At 44.5% G+C, this 19462-nt stretch overlaps 2 protein-coding genes across 4 annotated transcripts in view; both read right to left on the bottom strand.

The window, feature by feature from the left end:
• Positions 1–7565, bottom strand: part of foxo3b (forkhead box O3b) — a 41635-nt gene extending 34070 nt beyond the window's left edge. The window contains exons 1-2 of one of the 2 annotated variants that reach the window (XM_047574233.1): positions 7163–7565; positions 6189–6917 (exon numbers count right to left, since the gene is read on the bottom strand). In XM_047574233.1, the coding sequence (XP_047430189.1) occupies positions 6189–6746 (558 nt within the window). In that variant the 5' untranslated portion in view covers positions 6747–6917; positions 7163–7565. The remainder of the gene's footprint in view (positions 1–6188; positions 6918–7162) is intronic. The other variant, XM_047574232.1, reaches the window with a different exon arrangement.
• Positions 7566–10724: 3159 nt separating this feature from the next.
• The window catches only part of afg1lb (AFG1 like ATPase b), a 29659-nt gene continuing 20921 nt past the window's right edge, over positions 10725–19462 (bottom strand). For both annotated transcript variants that reach the window (XM_047574490.1, XM_047574491.1), the window contains exons 8-13: positions 18062–18144; positions 17263–17333; positions 15455–15555; positions 14518–14658; positions 13161–13268; positions 10725–11651 (exon numbers count right to left, since the gene is read on the bottom strand). In XM_047574490.1, the coding sequence (XP_047430446.1) occupies positions 11505–11651; positions 13161–13268; positions 14518–14658; positions 15455–15555; positions 17263–17333; positions 18062–18144 (651 nt within the window). In that variant the 3' untranslated portion in view covers positions 10725–11504. The remainder of the gene's footprint in view (positions 11652–13160; positions 13269–14517; positions 14659–15454; positions 15556–17262; positions 17334–18061; positions 18145–19462) is intronic.

Here is a 19462-nt window from a genome sequence, read left to right as displayed (position 1 = left end):
AGGCACCTCGCGCTCCTTCGGGCGCCTCCTCGCATGTCTGCGCTCACTCGCGAATTCCTCGTGTGTGTATATATATACACAGTGCGCGTCACATAAAGCTGATTGGATTAGATGATGCAGTTTTATGTTTTGGGAAATTCACTTTCTTGCTTAGAGTTTAATAAGATGATTGATGCCACTCTTGCTCATCTGTACAGTAAATATGTAGTCTGGGCCAGCTGCCAGCTTGCTTATTTAGACAGCGCAAACTGGGCTACGGGTGTGGGTGTGGTGCTGGTGGTGGTGGTGAGGGGGGGTACATGTAATTGCTGGTTTCCTATACATGTTTTATTTATTTTCGCAGACCCAGACAGACAGTATGGCTGGGTGCGACATGTCCGTTGCATAGCCAGTCTGGTGTTGGTCTGGTTTTTCTGTACCGCTCTATCTTTGACATCTGTACATTTTGCTCCGCGTAATTTATTGACTTAGCTCGAGACAAGAGTTCTTTGTTTAACCCTTTTACATTGTGGTCGAAGGTCGGGGGCTGACTACAGAACAATAAGCCCGGAGCAGAAAGAAAGGTACCGACGTGCTTTCAAGGGCAGCGCGTAACGTTTAACCGCGGCTCTTCAGTTAACAACTAGTCTCCAACCACCAGAAAAAAAAACTGCTGCTCAACCGTAGCGACCTGGATATTGAGTGTTTGACCTGGATATAAAAAGAAACACGGTCGTCTTGTATATGATGTCTTTCTTTTATGTTTTTTTTTTTTTCCTCTGCAACTGCAACAGTCCACTCGTGCACTTTTTTCTTTTTTTTTTGCAACATCAGCATTGCACTTTGCAAGAGTTATCTGGCCGCGACACCAGCTTCGTGCACCAACAGTTGGAAAAGATCAGTGTAATCTGATGTTGCATAAACTGCTGAGTAAATGTTTTGTGGTGTGAGGGCGCCTTGATAGCCGGAGCAGAAATGCTGGTGATTCAACAGGCCCTTGAAAGATACTGAAACAAGATATTTGTTGGAGCTCTATGTTTTTTTTTTGTTGTTGTTTTTTTTTTTGCACCAGTGAATGACTTAATCTTTTGAGAGGATTCGGCCGTTGATGTGTGTGGCATATTACAACGTGATTTTTATTCCTGCAGGACTTCGAGCTTGAACCGAAGCCTCTCTCACTGATGATGGCAAATATGTATATATATGTATTTGACAAAAGTTAGACAAAAAGACTGATACCATGCTGGTGCCTGCAGTGACTGTGTATCTGGAGCCTGCAGCACATTAGCTCAGCATAGCATAAACAGTAGGAAAAGTGGGAAAGAGTTGGCTTGGCTCGGCTTAAAAGGGAAAACCCTGCTTACACCGTCCTCTAAAGTTCTCCAATTAACATGCTACATGTTTGTTTGACTCGAAAATTAAACAGGGCGGTATGGAGCCATGTTTTCCGTGGAGGCAAGCCACTCCTTTAACCTATATCCTGCAAACATTTACAGTTGCTGTGCATGAGGCAGAATGCCAATTTTAAACCCAAGCGTTTAGGATGTAATCAGACATAAGTGTTTCTGTTTTAGATCCTTATCAAGGACCAGGCATGTGCAGGCAGCTGCGCGTAGACAAAGACACGCAACGCGTAAATCCCGTGTCCCGTCTGCCTCCGACTATCATCGCCGCGTCTCGAACCTGGAGTTTGCGTTCTACAGGAATTTCTTCAACAATGCGACAGAGTGCTCCTGAAAACACGATAGGAAGAGATGAGGACGGGACACTCCCTCGACTCCTTGTTGTTTTGCTCGTAATGAGAGGAGAGGCCCCCGAGATTTATCTCCATTCATCAAGGCCCGCGACAGATTTCAAGAGTTTTATTTCAGAGGTGAAGCAGCGCTGAGCTGCACTGGCGGGGACGACTTGTTTTCGCCAGCCACAGTGTTTTACATCCAGACAAATGAGGGAGCTGGCAGGAAAATAATGAGGGATGGCGTGAGAGAGCAAGAGAAGAGAGAGCGGTGCGAAAAAAACAAAACAAAACAAAAAAAAAAAGTTCAAGTAATGAAGGGGAGACGGAGAGTGTGAAAGCGGGGTTAGCCTTTAGCCGAGAACGGCCTCTTAAAAATTAATTCAGTGATCTGAATTCATCTTGAGTGCACTGAATAATTGAGAAGTGTCTTTGAGGAGAGCGGATCGAGCGGAGGGTGACATGGGTGGTGAGGATGCAGAGGAGCAAAAAAATATGCTTTCTTGCCCAGTCTTTTGACAGCCATTTTGTGGAGACGTCTTTGAACTTTGCCGGCGTTGCATAGCCACTCACAGTCCACCTTAACACGCGGTGGACTTACATTACAGAGCCAAAGGTTTATGGACATTTACGTCCACGTACATCTGTGTATTTTTGGTCTGCGTTTATTTTTCTTGCAATTAAGGGAAATCTTATTTCTCCAACAAACAAAGACAATAGTGTGACTCTAATAGTTTGGGGAAAGGCCCTTTCCTGTTTAAACACCACAATGCCAACACGTATAGGAAGCAGAAACAGAGTTGTGAAGACACGAGGACAGACGCTTGTTTACAACTCATCTTGCTTCATATTAGTCCCGGTCACGAGTGAGATGAAAACCAGTGAAAGCCGAGGCCAGGGCAAGTGATGCAACGAGAAACCCGCTGTGGCTCTCTAGGCAGCCAGAGGGCGACCACAGATTCAGAAAATCAGTCTCCATCGGTACAAGCAACCACCTTTTCACAGTGCACGTCGCTTTAAGGCGCCTTCGATTTCACCTTCTTTCGCAGTTGAGCGGCGAGTGCTGCCGACGCATTCGGCTGTCCACATACCGCGCACCCTATGGAGCAATTTTTCAGACGTAAATCACGACGGAACAAAGCTCCTCGGGCGTTTCCAGATAAAACATGTCCACTGATTGGAAGTGGAACTGGAACAGAACCTGGGTGACACTATTCAGACACCGAGGGTGGGGGCAGATGGGGGAGGGCGCCGAAGCTGGCGGGTTCCCGTAACCCATCGGCCTCGCACACCCTCAAACCCCTCCACTGGGAGTCACAGCCAGAGGGCAGTTGTAATACACCAATTTAGAGCAAAGCTTGTTAATTTACTCCCTGAGCGCACCCCCCCACCCCCCTCCCCCTCCTCACTCCCCATCTTCTCCTCCTTTTTCTGTCTATATGCGCCCCCCCCTCCCCTACAACTCCCTCCACTCCCCTTTTTTATTGCCTTTTTGGTTCAGTTCCTCCAGCTTGGCACGGAGCCAGCTCCACCAGAGAGGATTTCTGATTGTCTTCTGCCTACATGCACCCGAATTCCCCCTTATGCTAATCTTTTTGGGTATTTTCTCCATTATCGGAATTTCCTCACGAGCCCCGTCCTCTCATGAACACCACAGAAGGGGGGTTTAGATTCTAGCCACTGTTTTGCATTAGGTGTCATGGTAACGTGTTTTTATTTATTTATTTATTTTTTTATGCACGGGCCCCCGTCCCCTTTGTCCAGCCCTGATAGGGACAATAAATAATTGCAGCCACAAAGAACGCACACTTTAGGGGGCGCCGCGTCATTAAAATGATAATCAACGCGGGGCCTGTTTTGAGGTGCGAAAGATGTGTCGGGAGCCAGCTTGTATCCGTGCGCATTGCACTTGTTCCACTGACGTATAATAATAAGTACGGCTAATTTAAGACCGCCGTATAAATTAAGACTACAGAGACTCATGAGCTCCGGTGATAAGCCTGAACATGACCAGACGAATGAACCGCATATGTCTGTACATGTCTGTGTGGGAATGTATGGCGGTTTTGGAAAAAAAAACAAAAAAAACACACACACACACGAGAACTTAAGGCATCTGAGACAGGACTGTATGTACTGTGTATACAGTTACTGTAGCACTTAACATTTCTTAAATAAGAGCGACACAAGTAGGTCTTAGCCTGCAATGAGGAGCTATTGGGAGCGTGTTACAGCAGGGTTAAGTAACACTGAAGCACAAGGTTCAGTGCAGTCAGGAATACTTGCACGCGCGCACACGCGCAAGTGCGCCTAATCTTTCGTCCATGCACACACACACACACACACTCAGAGGGTTATGTGTTTACAGGTGCTATTTTGAGATGGTGCCTGTCATTCACTAATTGTAACAAAGTTTCTCTTAACCCCGGGTCAACTCCTCCGAGACGAACTCAAACACATCCTGCTATGGTTTTAGAAAAGGTCCCACCAAAGAGTTGCTGACAAACTGTTCTGGTGTGATTTCTGTTTCTAATGTAAATCAGTACAATCTGCCCTGATATAGACCTCGTGAACTTGTCCCTGTTTGCTTTTTGTCCGGTGAAAAACGAGTTCAAACGCATTCGCAACTGTTACGAGAACACTGCAAACACATGACTGGCAGGTGAACGAAGCCAACGGCGCGCTGTTGCTGCGCCGGGTTACAGACAATCTGAGGTGATAAATGTGTTGTCGTTCGCGGCGTTAGCCTACTTTAACCAGGACTGATGCTTAACTGACAAAGATATGAACCAGGGTGACGTAGGTGGAAGCCTGGGAGAGAAACCCAGGGGGATTATTAGGATTTGCTCAGCAAATCTCCTCAACAAAGGCGTCATGGCTGCATGAAACTGTAGGTGTTCAAACCCGGCACTGTGCGAAGGTGAAACCTAAGCATCTGCAAGAGTGAAATGGAGAGTGAGCATGCTCAAAAAGCCCCCCCCCACCCCACACCACCCCACACCACCCACCCCCATGCACAGGTAGTCCACTGACAGCCTGGCTCTGCATCCTGTCCGATCCGCAACTTGTGGTGCCGTGCCTGGGCCTTAACGTTGCAGACGTATGATTCTAAATGAAGGCTAACTTCATTTAAACTTTGTGATTTCAAGTCTTATCGCAACTCTGAGAGTGAGCCAGTGAGCCGCGGCCAAGATTTACTGACAGGCCATGTGTAACACTAAACCACTGACAGCCTGGCCCTCATGCCCGAAATTCCAGGAGTAACAATCCTGCATGGTGACGGTGAACCCGGCCTTGACTCGGTGGAGCAACACACACCACTCCTTCGCCTCGTCGCTGAGGCATATCACATAACAAAACTCGAGAAGCCCTGACAAAATATGGCCCATAGGCTCCACACCCCGTGGGACTGGTCTTTCAGCTTTCTTGAAGGGTGTTAATCTCTGCTCTCTGACCTTTTGTGCCTTCCTCCTACTCTGCCCTGCCTCTCCTTTCTGCTCGGGTCCAGTGTGTTGTTATGGGGGGGTGGCCGGATTGGTGCCTTTAAAAAGAAGCCTGAACGGCTCACCCAAACTTCAGGACAACCCGGCAGTTATGTAATTCCCCCATGGCAAGATCAGGAACCTTGGCAGTTGCCTACCTGACCCGAGAGACTGACGGATCCCTGCCAAGGTTTACATAACAGTGGCAAACAGGGTAATGCCTCCGTGGCTACAGTAACATGATGGAAATTTAGCTTCTAACACATGAAAGCAGAAAACACCACGAAAAAATGTCAAATGACTGTATAGAACCGCGCTTGGGTTTCGTATCGAACGTGGCACGTCTTTTTAGGAATGACATGTCTCGACACAGCCTCACTTTTAAATGGCTTTGTTTACATTCAGCTCATTGGCCCATTAATGGATTATGTGCTGCTCAGTAACTATCTTATGTAACCGTGTCCTTCCCCGAGTCTTAGAGAGGTTGAGTCACTCGAAATGGGCCACTGTGTTTCCAGACAAACCGGTTACAACGTTTGTTTGCTCCAGTTCCAGGCGATATCATGCCAAAGAAAAGAAAAGAAAAGGAAAAAAAGACGTGCATCCTTTTCACCAAACCTTAGAAAGCTCCACGAATGACATTTTCGCCACGTTTTAGGGGATTTGTACACAGCCTCTGGGCCACTACGTCCCAGGCTGCTCCCATTAATGATCAGAAATGACCCCCCCTGGTGCATTTTACCTCATTTTTTTTGCTGTTTTCAGACTGATCTGCAATTTCCATTAGTATGTTAATGAGGTATAATGAGTGCCAGGTTTTCTCGTAAAAACTCCACAGAGCTGGTGTAATTGTGTTCGTGTGAGTGTCTGTCTCTCGCTCTCTCTCTCTCCCTCTGTGTGTGTGTACGTCAGTGGCTTTACAAGCCACATGCTTTTTGTTTTTGTTTTGATGGAGGAAGGAGGGGGCGGCTGTGTGCTGGGGCGACTCTTACCTTCCATCCTGCGGAGCTGTTGCTGTCGCCTTTGTCTTTGAAGTAGGGGATGGATCTCACCATCCAGTCATAAATCTGGGACAGTGTCAATCTCTTGTCTGGCGCGCTCTCGATGGCTTTGGTTATCAGGTCGGCGTAGGAGAGATTTCCCCAGGCGTTTCGGCGAGATGATGTTTTCCTCGGGGTCTGCGCCGCGACCAAACTGCTGGGGGTCAGCGCGCCAGAGGTAGCCGACGGAGAGTGCGTGGAGTGCGGGGAGCCTCCGCTCTCGTGGCCGGGGGAAGAGAGCGCTCCATCCGCTGCGGGGCTGCTGCTACCCTGGTCCTCCGTCGCCGCGCCAGAACCATTGACACCGATGGCCGTAGCGGTGGCATTGTCCTCTTCGTCGTCCTCTTCCTCGGGTATGATATCTGTGTCATTGCTCTCCGGTTTCCCTGCGTTCGAGTCCGGCCGCGGCAGCGGCCAGGTGCAAGATCTGGGCCGCTTCTGGGGCTCAAAGTCCGGGTCGATGACCACGTCCAAGTCCGGGAGCTCGTCTGGGAGCGCAGCCTCAGCCATTGCGTCCGGCTCCAGTCACGATCCCTCCCCCGCTGCCAGGTGGTTAAAGTTAAAAGACAAGAAACGAAGAGCTGTCAAAGTCGCGTCCCATGAATGCGCGCTCCCGTCTTTTGTTGCAGTTGTACACTAGCGGAGTCCCAGCAGGGCCAAGAGCAACTTCGTTATTAACGCCTGTTGAAGACATAAAGGCAGATTAAAGAGACACTCGGTTACAGACAAGTTAAAGACAGTCGATCCTGCAACGGAGGCAACGCGGCCGCTGGAGTGTGAACGGTTAACATCTGTCAATGAAGCTGCACTACACAGCTCCTTAAGGAGAACACAAACGGTTTTAAATGAACGCACTATTAACAACACTTGCTTAGTAAAGGAAGAACTACACGCGATCCCGTCCTGGTGCGATGACCCGAACCTACATGAGATTAGCAGCTGAGGGGGAAATGCCACAACCCGCGTTTCTCTGGGAAATAAATCCACACGAACACTTTAAATGAGGTACCTTGCACTCCGCGATAGAAAAAATAAAAATAAAAATGGAAATAAAACAGTGGAGACTAGATCCAGGATTGTCCACATCCACTTCCAGATGCCATCTTGGCTATTTTCTCATTCACTCCTCAAATGCGCTCTGCGATATGAAGACAGATAGGATGTATGCAGGGCAAGTCGATGTGGAATAAGACTGCCACCTCACTCTGGGTTACTACTGTATCTCGATTTGCTCTCCACACACAAGCATTCATAGTCGCACACACACGCACACACACACACGCTTACGCACAAAAGCACACACGCATGCGAGTCGATCAAGGGCCAGCCCCCTGGATCCTGTGCATGGGATCGCCTTTTAAAGAGACACTGCAGTTAGAGAGGACGGCTCCGTCTGAGCGCAGGTGGAGGCTGGGACACGTCCTGACACGTCCTGTATTTCACTGTCACAGCGTGCTGGTCCAAGTCTGAAGTCTGTACGATCCTTTTTTTTTTTTTTTTCTAACTGTGTGTGTGTCACTAACTTGTCACCGCACAGCTGTGCGGGTTCCCCCTCTGAATTAGATTTCATTTTCTAAAAGAAGTTTCGTGATTGTTTTCCACTGTCAAATAATTGTCTGCCCAGAAAATGTCACAGAATGACACAAAATTACACACCAGGATTCCTTTGGCACAGAAATCCAACATACAATAAGTTAACTAGGTCATTTAATTTGGTGTAAAAACGGTCTGATTTACAGTCTATATTTGTTGAAAAAAAGACTTAAACAGTTGATTAATTGTCAAAATAGCTACTGCTGCTAAATATGTTGTGCATTAATTCAACATCCCATCAACTGACAACAGCATTTGATGGTTTATTAGAGTTGAAATGAGGAGATTTATATTCATATTTATTAAATGGAACCACTTCATCTGTGTTTAATTCATCACACTGTCATCTCACAGACTCGTTCCATAGGGTATGAAACGTAAAATCATATGAAAATAGACACTTTCTGATGTAATATTATAAAAAAGATTAAATTCATTTTCATAGTTTAAGACTTTTCAAAGCACTATTTTTTAAAAAAAAGACTATCCAGTGCTCCAAGTTCAGTGGCTGATTGTACCTTTAATGAGGGAACCAGGTTGTCAATCACTCCTGTCACGGCGCCCAGGCCACGCCCCCCTTCTCCAAGTCCAGAATTACGTCACCCTGTTTATTAGCCACAGACCAGAGGAGACATCCTAGCTGGTCCTCCATCCTGTAAGTGATGCTCTGGACCTCCCTCCCTCCTCCTCCTCCTCCTCCTCCTCCTCCTCCATCTTCACTGGATCAAAACAGCCTCGTCTTCTTTGTTCCACCGAGGGTCTGACTGGTCTGGCGTGCAAGCTGCGCGTGCCCGTGGATTTCTGTGCAGGAATGCGCGTTCACGACTATAACATAACATCACTTAAATGTGACTGCAGGGATTTATTATGCTTATTACGCTTCAGTGTTTCTGCGATTTGTCCGTCTGCAGTTATAGCCGGTGATGCTATTAAGCGCACACATTGCTAAAGTCAGTGGCTGCATATTATATATTAGCTTTGTGCTAAAGGATGAACTCTGCTGTAATGCTGTGCTGCTCACCGACATACATATAACCAGTCTGGAGTATTTTTTTTTTTTTTTACTGTACAGGATTACAAGAGATAATCGCTGTACATGTACACGCATTGTGTGATGTTTTTTTTTTGTTCCCTTCACTTCAAAGAGAATACCTGATGCAGCAGTTTGGCTCCTGCAGAGAACTATAGAGTCAACTGCACAGTGGATGCACAGCGGGAGGTGAGGACGTCTGGGTGCGTCTGTATGCAGAGAAACTTCACATGCAGGAAAACTCTTGCTCAGACTGAGATGTTTTTTGTTTTTCTACCTCAAAATGACTTTATGTCGTGCTGCATCTTCAGAATGTCTGAAAGAAGTGAATGTTTTGTGCGCCTAAAAAGACAATTTCAAGAGTGATATGGAGCAGATTTCATATTTTGCAGCTTGGCATAATGTGGCATTTGTTTGGTTTCATTTGAAACAACGAGCAAGTGAGTCAAATCATTTAGGAAGAACGGCAAACGGGCTTTCTGTGAGGTATTTAGTGCTGACTCTGCTCCTATATGTGATTTCGGTGTTCCAGTTTTCCCACAGCGACGGTTTCACTTATCTCATCTGCATCGACAGCTGCGCCCACTTGAACAGACAAAATGCGGAGCGCGATCTAAATTTCCATCTGTTCGCAGACATGCTCCGACACATGTAAAAATAGCAGGCTAATATCATTTTTCAGAGTAACAAGTACATTTAGTTCCCTGCTATGGTATCTCTGGCTCTGGGCCAGTTTATTTCACACCAAGATAAGGCAGTCTCACTCTATATGTCCCTTTTGAAGGCCACGACAAGACCACCAGCCAGAGCATTCCCATACAATCCTATATCACATGTACTGTTACACCCTTTTCTACTCAGGACATGTCCAAACAAACAACTTGTAGCGCATTTCAGAAGCCACTTAATGTAACGTCTGTCTTGTGTAATCCAATGAAGACCTGACTCACCTAATTAACCAGCCGGACAGTTGTGTTAGAAAGAATTAATTGACGTCAAAGTCTTACTACCGTCTTTTAAAATATACATTAAACCCACATGGATGTATTCCCAAGTTCCTTAAAGGAATACGAAAGGAATAAAAGGTGATCCTTTTCGGTCAGCATGGGGTATCCAACAGTGGTCCAGAAAGGATGAGGACGACAACAACTCCTCTAAGCCAGCGTGAATCATCCAATTAAGACAATCACAAAGCATGGCGGCCATCTCTGTTTGTGTCTGATGTTTGCCCCTAACGGAGTAACGCTCTGATTGGATTAGGGGGCCTCGACCCGATTGATTTTTCTTTAATTGAAAATTGTGGTGCAGTGGATCCCAGCCCTGCTACCCACTCAAACACTTCTTAATGATGCAGGCCTGTGTCCTTTCCGCACACCCCCACACACACTTGAACCATATATCACAGGTTACACATTCACTCTGTGTTTTTGTACATTTTGTTCCACTGATACCGGCTGGTTGAACACTCAGTGCGAATGCAGTATCTTATATGATGCACTCGGTTAAGATACAGTGAGCGGGCTGGTCCCGGCTGGAATGGTGCACTAGGATGACCTCATCCTTAGATGGACGCAATAATAAACATGAGGCAAATGGTTGCCCTTTGCTGCCACCTACAGGCGAACGGGAGGAAGTTACAGAGCAGAGAGCGTAAATTTTAAACTGTGCTTCAAGTGCAAATAAAATATTGAAGAAAAACCAGAAAGGAATTTGTCAACTGAAAGTTAGTCCATTCGTAATTATTATGAATATACAAAAAAAATGGTATTACACCTTTGCTGTGCTTGATTTGGACCGACAGTCATGAAACACCCTACTACCGCGCACAATAGAGATTTTCAAATAATGAAATATCACTGCATGGCTAAAGCATTTGTTAATTTTATTCTTATTTCTGCTTTGTCCTGTTGCATAAAAACAACCTTCAAAAAGAAAAATGTGTAAAAACACCACAAAAATGTCCATCTTTGCACATAGAAGAAACTCATTCATTTTGCAACAACAGGGCTAAATTCTGTACAATATTGAATCTTTTGTTTTGTGCGTACTTTTCAAAATAAAGATTCGAGCTACATATCATTAAGACACTGCATCTTAAAATGACAACTGAACAGTGTTATGGAAATATTTTGCTGCCCGCAGTGGTGCATGCCATTTACCCACAAATACACAGACCTGCAGTTGAACCATCATGTGCCACATTTTATGCCACCGAGGTTCAATTTAAATACGTGCAGAAACTGGTATTATTCCATAAAAACAGAATGTTTGACAACATTTAACATGTTTCCCATCTTAACCACTAGAGGGCAGTAAAAAGCTGCACTGAGTGACACTTTGCTTCCTCCCCTCTGTGAAGTGAGCACCGGTTTTCCTTGTGCTTTAGACATGTTATGGAGTGTTCTTTTAAATAAATAGCCCACAAGGGGGAGAGAGCACACCTCTCAGAAAAGGACCAAACTGGAAAAGCACACTAGCATGGTAACGAGTAGTCAGACCTAAAGGCAAAACAGGTGCTGCGCTTGGTGATGCATTTGCTGCGAATAAAAGCCGCAGCTTATTCCCTCAGAACGGTTTACCGTGGCTTCCTTTCACAAAACAGATCTTTTCTATTTCTGCCATGCGAGAAGTTTCTTTAGCATATGCTAGGTGTCTGCATGTATCTTGCTGTAACTGCGGTCTCCCTCCACCCAGTAGGCCTCTGTCTGCATCTCCATCAGCCTAGAGACGGTCCTCTGGAAGGCAAAGATCTCCTCCTCGGCCGTGAACAGAGAGAGACGCTCTGCTGCCTCCTGAGGAGAAAAGCCATCGGCAGGGTTAGCAGCTAATACATTAAAAACCCTAAAAAAAAAAGTTTCCTGAAAGAAAAAAAAAAAAAACTACAATATCACAGATAAAGGCTTTTACGTGCTCGTTTTTTCCTTGCTCCTCGGACTGCCAGAACAAAATTATGTTTTGTTTTTTTTTTAGTCGTGGCTAGCTTGTTCTCCACACAATGAACCACGCAAAACTTTTTTTCTCATGTGGTGTCCGGTTGCTATTCTAGGGTTGGTCAGAAACTGGAAGTGGGTGTGGTTAATGCGGAAAAGCTAGCGGCCACCGTGTGAGCCATAGACACAGATACCAGACAGGACATGTGACATCACTGTGGCCTGTGCTGTCCTCCACTATGTGGCCTGCCTGGGGAGGGAGAGGGTCCCCAGAATGTCAATATGTCTTAATTATTTCAGTTGAACTGCATTCTGCACATTTAAGTTGAATACAGCCTGCAATGGCAGAGACACATGCTTTAAAGTTCAGTTAAATTGGGTCTGTAATGGCAAAGGAATTTGTGTTATTTTATATTGTTTTGGCCTATAGTGCTGTATACTGTGTATGCAGGCCTGCCATTCGTCTGTTCATTTAAGTATGGATCTGTCCTGCATTTATTTGTGTTTTGTATAATATACTTTAATTCTGTGCTTTCTATCTTGTAGAGCACCGTGTGACTTCAGTTTTGAAAGGAGCTGATAGTTTACTTGCTTTGATTTATCCTTATTCAGTAAAGGAACATCATGTTACTCACTGATGTGTATTTATATTTCTGTGGGATGTGTATTTTATATATAGTCTATGGGAAACTAAACTATCTACTGATTGCAAAATCATCTAAAATGATTGCAATTAATGATGACAAATGTTTAAATAATGACAGTGGGTCTAGTTGAATGTGCAGTGGGCAGTGGAATAAATATTGGTTTCCATTTGTGGTGACTGCTGACTGAGATAAGGGATGAGATTAAATAGATCCTGGAACTTAGCCTGGTCTGGAGCAGGCTAGCTCCACAGGATAAATCCCCATGGTAACTTATGTCAAAACATATCCCACTTTCCCCTATGCTTCTTTGGTGCAACCAGATCATGGATAAGTTCATCCAGGATAACCAACATATCCCGGCTTAATCCTGGTTTTGTGCAAAGGACCCTGGTATCGGAAGTATTGATATTTCGTTACCGATCCGTTCATCACTAATTCGCCTCTCATCATCTGTTTCCCGCATCCCCCACAATGCTTAGCGTGTGACGTATACTGCAGTGGGCGGGGCCTATGAGGACTTCCCCAGGGGTCAAAATTACAATTTTTTTTCTTCTTCTTCTCGCAGCCCAGGGAACAAGAACAAATTTCTTGCTTCTCGATGAGCACGTAACAAGCTTAAAATGTGTGTTTGCTTTGGCTGAACACACCTACTCCCAATTAACACCACAAACAAAAGTTATCAACATGCGATAAAACAAGATGAATAACGCCGGTGAGATCTTACCCCGCTGAGGCCCAGGTCATCAAGCAGCTGCCGGTCTCTCTCATCATCTCCTCCGGTGTGGACAAACAGTCGGTCCAGAGAAGCCGACGCCAGAAGGACCACCCTCACCTGGAAAGAAAGATGGATGTCGAGTCTGTTAATTGCATTTACTACTAAAATGTCTTCTTGCAGGGATTGATTTTATTTCATTTACAGCCTGCATAAAATGATTAATATTTCAATCTGAGGGGTTTGTGATGACTTAAATGCGCGTTTTAATGATGCAGATTTCCTCTTTGACGTGAATAAGTCATTTGTTGACAAGATTACAGTGTATAGGAAGTGAGCCAACGCGATGGAGGCATTTTAAAAATTTCATCTTGAAGTTCTCGTTACTTGTGCGGAGAATGAAACCTCTGCTCTCTGACAATCAGACTAAAAAAAAACAAGCAACTCTCAGAGGGCTTGCCTGGCGTCAACAAGTGCGAGTTGTGACAGAGGAAGACGTAGGCGCTGGAGGCGTGTAACATTTCCTCACCAGCAGCCAGCAGAAGGGACAGAGCAACTCACCCACATATCTGGAGACTATCCCAAAATGTTTGACTTTTTCTGAGTGGGGAGCTGCTGATTACATCCATCATCTTTGACTACGAGAAGGAGTGTGATGTGGGAAAAGACCGTTAGCAGACGGCAACGCTGTTGTCGAGCATTTCGAACAAGGTCAGCTTCTCTAGTCCAAATCCACCATAAAGCCATGAAGGTGGCGGATGTGTCGAGGACAGATAAACGTTCGATAGGCTTCGAGGCTCGTCAACGCCCCTTTTCTCCAGGCAGGCGACTGGAGCATGAGCGCTGCCCTCGACACGCCGCTTTGAGTAACCACAGCATCTTCATCATATAATACACAGAGTGCTCTGGTCCGCGACTACCAAGTTCACCTCTTCATCAAGTTCCCCGTGGAAGAGGGAGCGCAGGCACCTCATGAGCTAAGAGGATGAAATATTTAGAGCTGCAGGGAGTCAGGCAGGACCACTTAGTTCAGGACTTAGGTTTGAGCAGAAGAAGAAGATGCGTGTAGAAACCTGAAAGACTTGAAAGGGGAAGCAGAGAAGGGCAGCTATAGGACATGACTGAAGACAAGGGGTTCATTAATCTAGGGCTAATTCTAATGTTTTGCATGTGCCCTGAAAAGAAATAATGTTTCTTTTTTAGTTGAGCGATGCAGTAAAGGCCGTTACAGAGAAAGACTTGCTTCTTGTTCTTGTATGAAATCACATTTACAGATGTGCTGACGCTGAATTCATAAGTAGTGATAAATAAATGTAGAAACAGAAACAGAAGTCAGAAGTAGTGATGTTTTTTTTTACAATCTGAATACCTTGTTGTCATAGAAGTTGTCTATGAGGGTGGTGAAGCGTCTGGCCTGGTCCTTCAGACTCAGAGTCAGAATGGGAATGTGGCGGATGAACACGGTGTCGAAGAGCTGCGCCATCTCCAGGTAGTCGCTGGCGCCCATGGGCTGCAGAACAAATGAGCAAGACACACAAAGTCTGACTCGAAACCTCTACACCGTCAGCGCATCGCCGAGCAGAGTGCAGACGGTTTCAGTGCTACACACACACACACACACACACACACACACCTGCTTCCCAAGCACACGGGCAATGTGAATTTGCCTATTTCAGACCGTGTCCCTGCCCTTGGTTCTTTGCCATTCACTTTGATTGCTCTCCAAATTAATGAGGACATGCCAACAAATGTCAGAGGAAGCCTTGAAGCTCAGATGCCTTCTAAAATTCACCGCTGTCCACCAGGGTTGAGGCTCCGCACAGCAGAATACGGTACCAAGCGGCTTTATATGCGAGGCACGGGGGGCTCGACTAATCACAAATTTGTCAATGGACTTGCTTTTTGACATTGAGCAGAGAATAGGACCAAGGTGGAGGTTTAAAGGCTTGGACAATAAGTCTACAGAGGAGGGAGGAAGAGCATAGATTTGAGCAGTCACAATTAGCGGTGAGTGGATTTTGTGTGTGCGAGAGGGCGCCGTATGTGAGTCAAAAAGAGAACAGGAGGATAACTGGGTTTGAGTTCAGCCACTCTACAATATCCAACTGTCTACTGTAACTAAAAGTGTATAATAACAGCGCTCCGTCGAAGCAACAGCTCAAAGCAAATGGCTTTATTTATTTGTCGCCTTGCACTTCGTAAACTCTTTTAAGTTCTACACAGACAAAGGAAGATAATTGTTACTGTGCAACAGTTCTTTTACACAACTTCAGCGAAACAAGGGACGTAATCTAAGCAACACTCACTCTTCCACACAGCTCATCAAAAGTACAGTCAGCGATGGAGCCACAGGTCTTTCTTAGAGTCACGTCTCTCCCCAGCACAGAGAGGACCCGAGGGCCTGTAACTATGGAAACACAACACACACAAACAGCAATCCTCACATCATGCAGATTCACTGTATAATAAAGTTGGATCAGTGCATTGAAACAAATCTACGGAGGAATGTATGGCGTTGCAAGAGCACATAAATGGTTCAACTTGAAAGCATCAAACTAGAAAATACCGTGCAAAAGAACTAAGAATGCTTACAAAAATGGAAGTGTTAATAGATTATTTTCATCAATTAACAAAATGCAGTGAATGAGCAGAAGAGAAATCTAAATCAAATCAATATTTGGTGTGACGGCCCTTTGTCTTCATCGATTCTTCTAGGTCCACTTACATTTTTTGAAGGAACTCGGCTCGTAGGTTGTTCCAAACATCTTGGAGAACTAACTACAGATCTTCTGTGGATGTAGGCTTCCTCAAATCCTTCTGTCTCTTCATGTAATCCCAGACACACTCCTTAATGCTGAGATTAGGGCTCTGTGGGGACCACGCCATCACTTCAAGGACTTCTTGTTCTTCTTTACGCTGAAGATAGTTCTTAATGACATTGGCTGTATGCATGGGGTCATTGTCATTCTTAAATTAGGGACCAATCATACGCCTCCCTGATGGTACTACATGATGGATAAGCATCTGCCTGCATTTCTCAGCACTGAAGACACCAAATATCCAACTCCATTTGCTCCACCATGCTTCACTGTTGCCCGCAGACATTCATTATTGTAGCGCTCTCCAGCCCTTCGGTGAACAAACTGCCTTCTGCTGCAGCCAAATATTTAAAATTTTGACTCATCAGTCCGGAGCACTAGCTGCCATTTTTATGCCACCCAGTTCCTCTGCTTTCGTGCGTAGTTCAGTGGTTTGGATTTTTGGCTGCAACTCTTTCACGAAGACCACTTCGGGCCAGACTTCTCTGGAAAGCATATGGGTGTACCTGGGTCCTACTGGTTTGGCTGATGGTTCTGCCGGACATCTTCCAGTTTGGAAGGGAAATAAGCTTAATGCGTTTTTTTTTCTCAGCCGACCACTGCGTCTACCATCCTACAAAATCCCTGACCATGTGCAAGTACCACCAAATATTGGTGTGACTTAGATTTCTCATTTGTTTGCTCACTTTGCATTTTGAAAATCGATAAACCTAACCAGCGGACTGCAGACCCATTTCAAGTATGTCTAAAACTGGAACTAAACGCCATCAATGACAACCAATCAATATTTTTATATATATTGGTTATATGTTTATATATATTTTTAGATTTTTCTGTAAAATTATAATATCACACAACATGATTGATGACATGATGATTTATCTTTTTTCCAGGATCACATGCATAGTCAAAGTCTTATTCCTTTGGACCACAGTGCTCCATAGGTGTACCAGAACTAATAAAACCATCATTGAACTGAATGACATGATTATTGATCGCTACCAAGGTGAGCACTAAAAGTCCAAGTCCGCGACGATCTTTCAATGAGATATCTTCGAATTTCAGAAAATAAAGTATATATAGCTCTTGAATTTTGCAAAATGTGCATAAGAAAATCAATCATAGAACACATACACTGCACAAATAAGCTCATTAAAAGTGTACTTAATCTTGAAAATGTAAAACTAATTTTGTATTACTTTACTGGGTAATGCTACTTGCCAGCTCAAACTATTGTACGCTAAAACCACCGGGTATGTGTAATATCGATGTCTCCTTGTCTGCCTTTAACTTACCACTCCTCTGTCTTAATGCCAGCTCCTCAAACAGTGCATCCAAGGAGGCCTCTGCACCAGGCTCCCCGGTGCTGCACGACACACACAAACACACACACAGAGGCAACGAGACAGAGAAGAAATAATAGGATATGAAATTAATAATGCTGAAGTGGCCACATCAAACGGTGGCAGCAAGGAGAGCAAGGGAGGAGGGTACTTAGCTTTTCACTCCATCAGTAAAAAACAGGATGTTAGGCTCTAAATACGAGCATTAGCCTGTGAATGCACGTCAAAATGAGATTGTGAAGTGTGTGTGTTTGTGTCTGTATGTGTGCTTGTGTTTTAACTCCGGGTAAAAGGGTGTGATGCGCTCTATTTACATACAGTGAAAGGACGAAAGCACTTGTTTGTCTGTCCGTGTGTGTGTGTGTGTGTTCCCAACAGCGTATAAGTAATGAGCAAAATAGACAACTAGCTTTTAAAGCTCTGCCATTTTCTCATATTCTATTGATTCCTCATTCATTCTTTTCATGGATCTCTCAAGGTAATGTAGGTCTTTATAAACCTCCTGGGCTGCTTCTCTCCCATTTATCCATCTGTTTGCCTTCTCTTTCTGTCCTTTAAAAAAAAAAAAAAAAAATCAAACCACATGAGGTGCACAAACATTTCCCAGCGTGTGCATGCTGTGCGTGCAGTTAATGTCGACTCTTTACCAAACCTCTTTACAGCCTCTGAGCCGAGCCGGACTGTACACAGAGAGGAAAATGGTTGAATCAGTGAGAGTGTGAGAGTGTGTGTGTGTGTGTGTGTGTCTTACAGGTAGTAGAGTTTCCCTGCTGCAGGGTGGTCAAGCTTCCTGTAGTCAATCCCGCCGTCTAGACAAATGGTGTTGCAGTATTCCTGTACAAATGGACACAAAGTGTGTTTGATAGTTATTAATTTCAGTTTAATCTGGTGGTCTTGTTAATGAAGACCGTACTTAATTTAATCTTAATTCAAATAATATATATATTTTTAGTTACATTTTTTTTGAAAGATGTGGTGTGCAACTGTATATTCTTAATTTCTGTTATTTTCCATGGGAAAAAAAGGGCTATCAGGAACGCATTACATTCAATGGTTCACGCATTACCAATTCAATGGTCCCTAGTGACGATGTAAGTACATAGTATGCTGCTGATTTAATAGGGATCATTTTCAACTGATGCAAATAAATCCACGGCGCCCTTCTCCATTAATGACTTGTTAGCAATGATCACATTTAAAGATGGAACTTCAGAAATAGACAAGTCCCCCATTAGTATAAGGATTCATTTTTTGAAGTCCTGAATGCAGCGTCTGGGGTCGCAATTCTTTGCGGTCAGTATTTGGACGAGATTGAGGAGCTGGGGTGGAGCGAGGGGTGAACCTGACTGAGAACCTGAGGATGGCTTGTCAAGAACTACTTGACAAGTACATCTACTTCATTATGGAAGTATTTTAAAATCCACAGTACACTGAGAATTTATTTCATTTTTTTTTTAATACAGTCAGCACCTAGTGATCATTAGTGGTACTGCACCTATTTTGTTTCACTTTTCAGATCCAGTGGCTTCGTCGATCTTTTATGCACAGAATACGGCTTTTAGTCAATTTTTAACTTTTTGCTTGTTTGTTTGTTTCTTTAACAACGGAGATATATGGCTTCTAAGTATACGTCATTGATTTGGTCTTTTCATAGGACGACAAGAAAACATTTTAATATAATTAGGCAAAATCTGTCTCTCATTTTCATTTTAATTCTATTATTGTTGATAATCCAGAAAAGTGAAGCAAACATTAAGATTACAGCTGCATATGTAGCTTGTGGTGAGACACACATCTTCAGTGCGTATCTGCAATATTAAAAGTGGACGACAGCAGCTTTGTGTCGTTGCTTCCTTCTCACTATAAATTAAAAGAGAGGAAAAAAAGGACAAAGAGTAAATAAATAAAGAACTAATTAAATGACGGGGGCAAACCAGAAGGCAGCAGGCATCGTATGATTGTCTGACAGCTCTGAGATTTGTGTCACGTCTTCATGGTTTATTGAGCCGATCTATTGTTCTGCAACTATTCAAGTGTGTTCTGGCACGGCTGAACCCGCGATGCAGAGTTCAAACTTTTCCAGATAGTGTAAAACGTCAACAGGATTCATGTCAGGGAGTACAGCGCAAACTATAATCATCATCTCCACTAT

The sequence above is a fragment of the Mugil cephalus genome, chromosome 21 (genome assembly GCF_022458985.1).
Source record: "Mugil cephalus isolate CIBA_MC_2020 chromosome 21, CIBA_Mcephalus_1.1, whole genome shotgun sequence".
Classification (NCBI taxonomy): Eukaryota; Metazoa; Chordata; class Actinopteri; order Mugiliformes; family Mugilidae; genus Mugil; species Mugil cephalus.
Note: the sequence above shows the minus strand (reverse complement) of the source record. Positions and strands in the feature narration are given on the sequence as shown.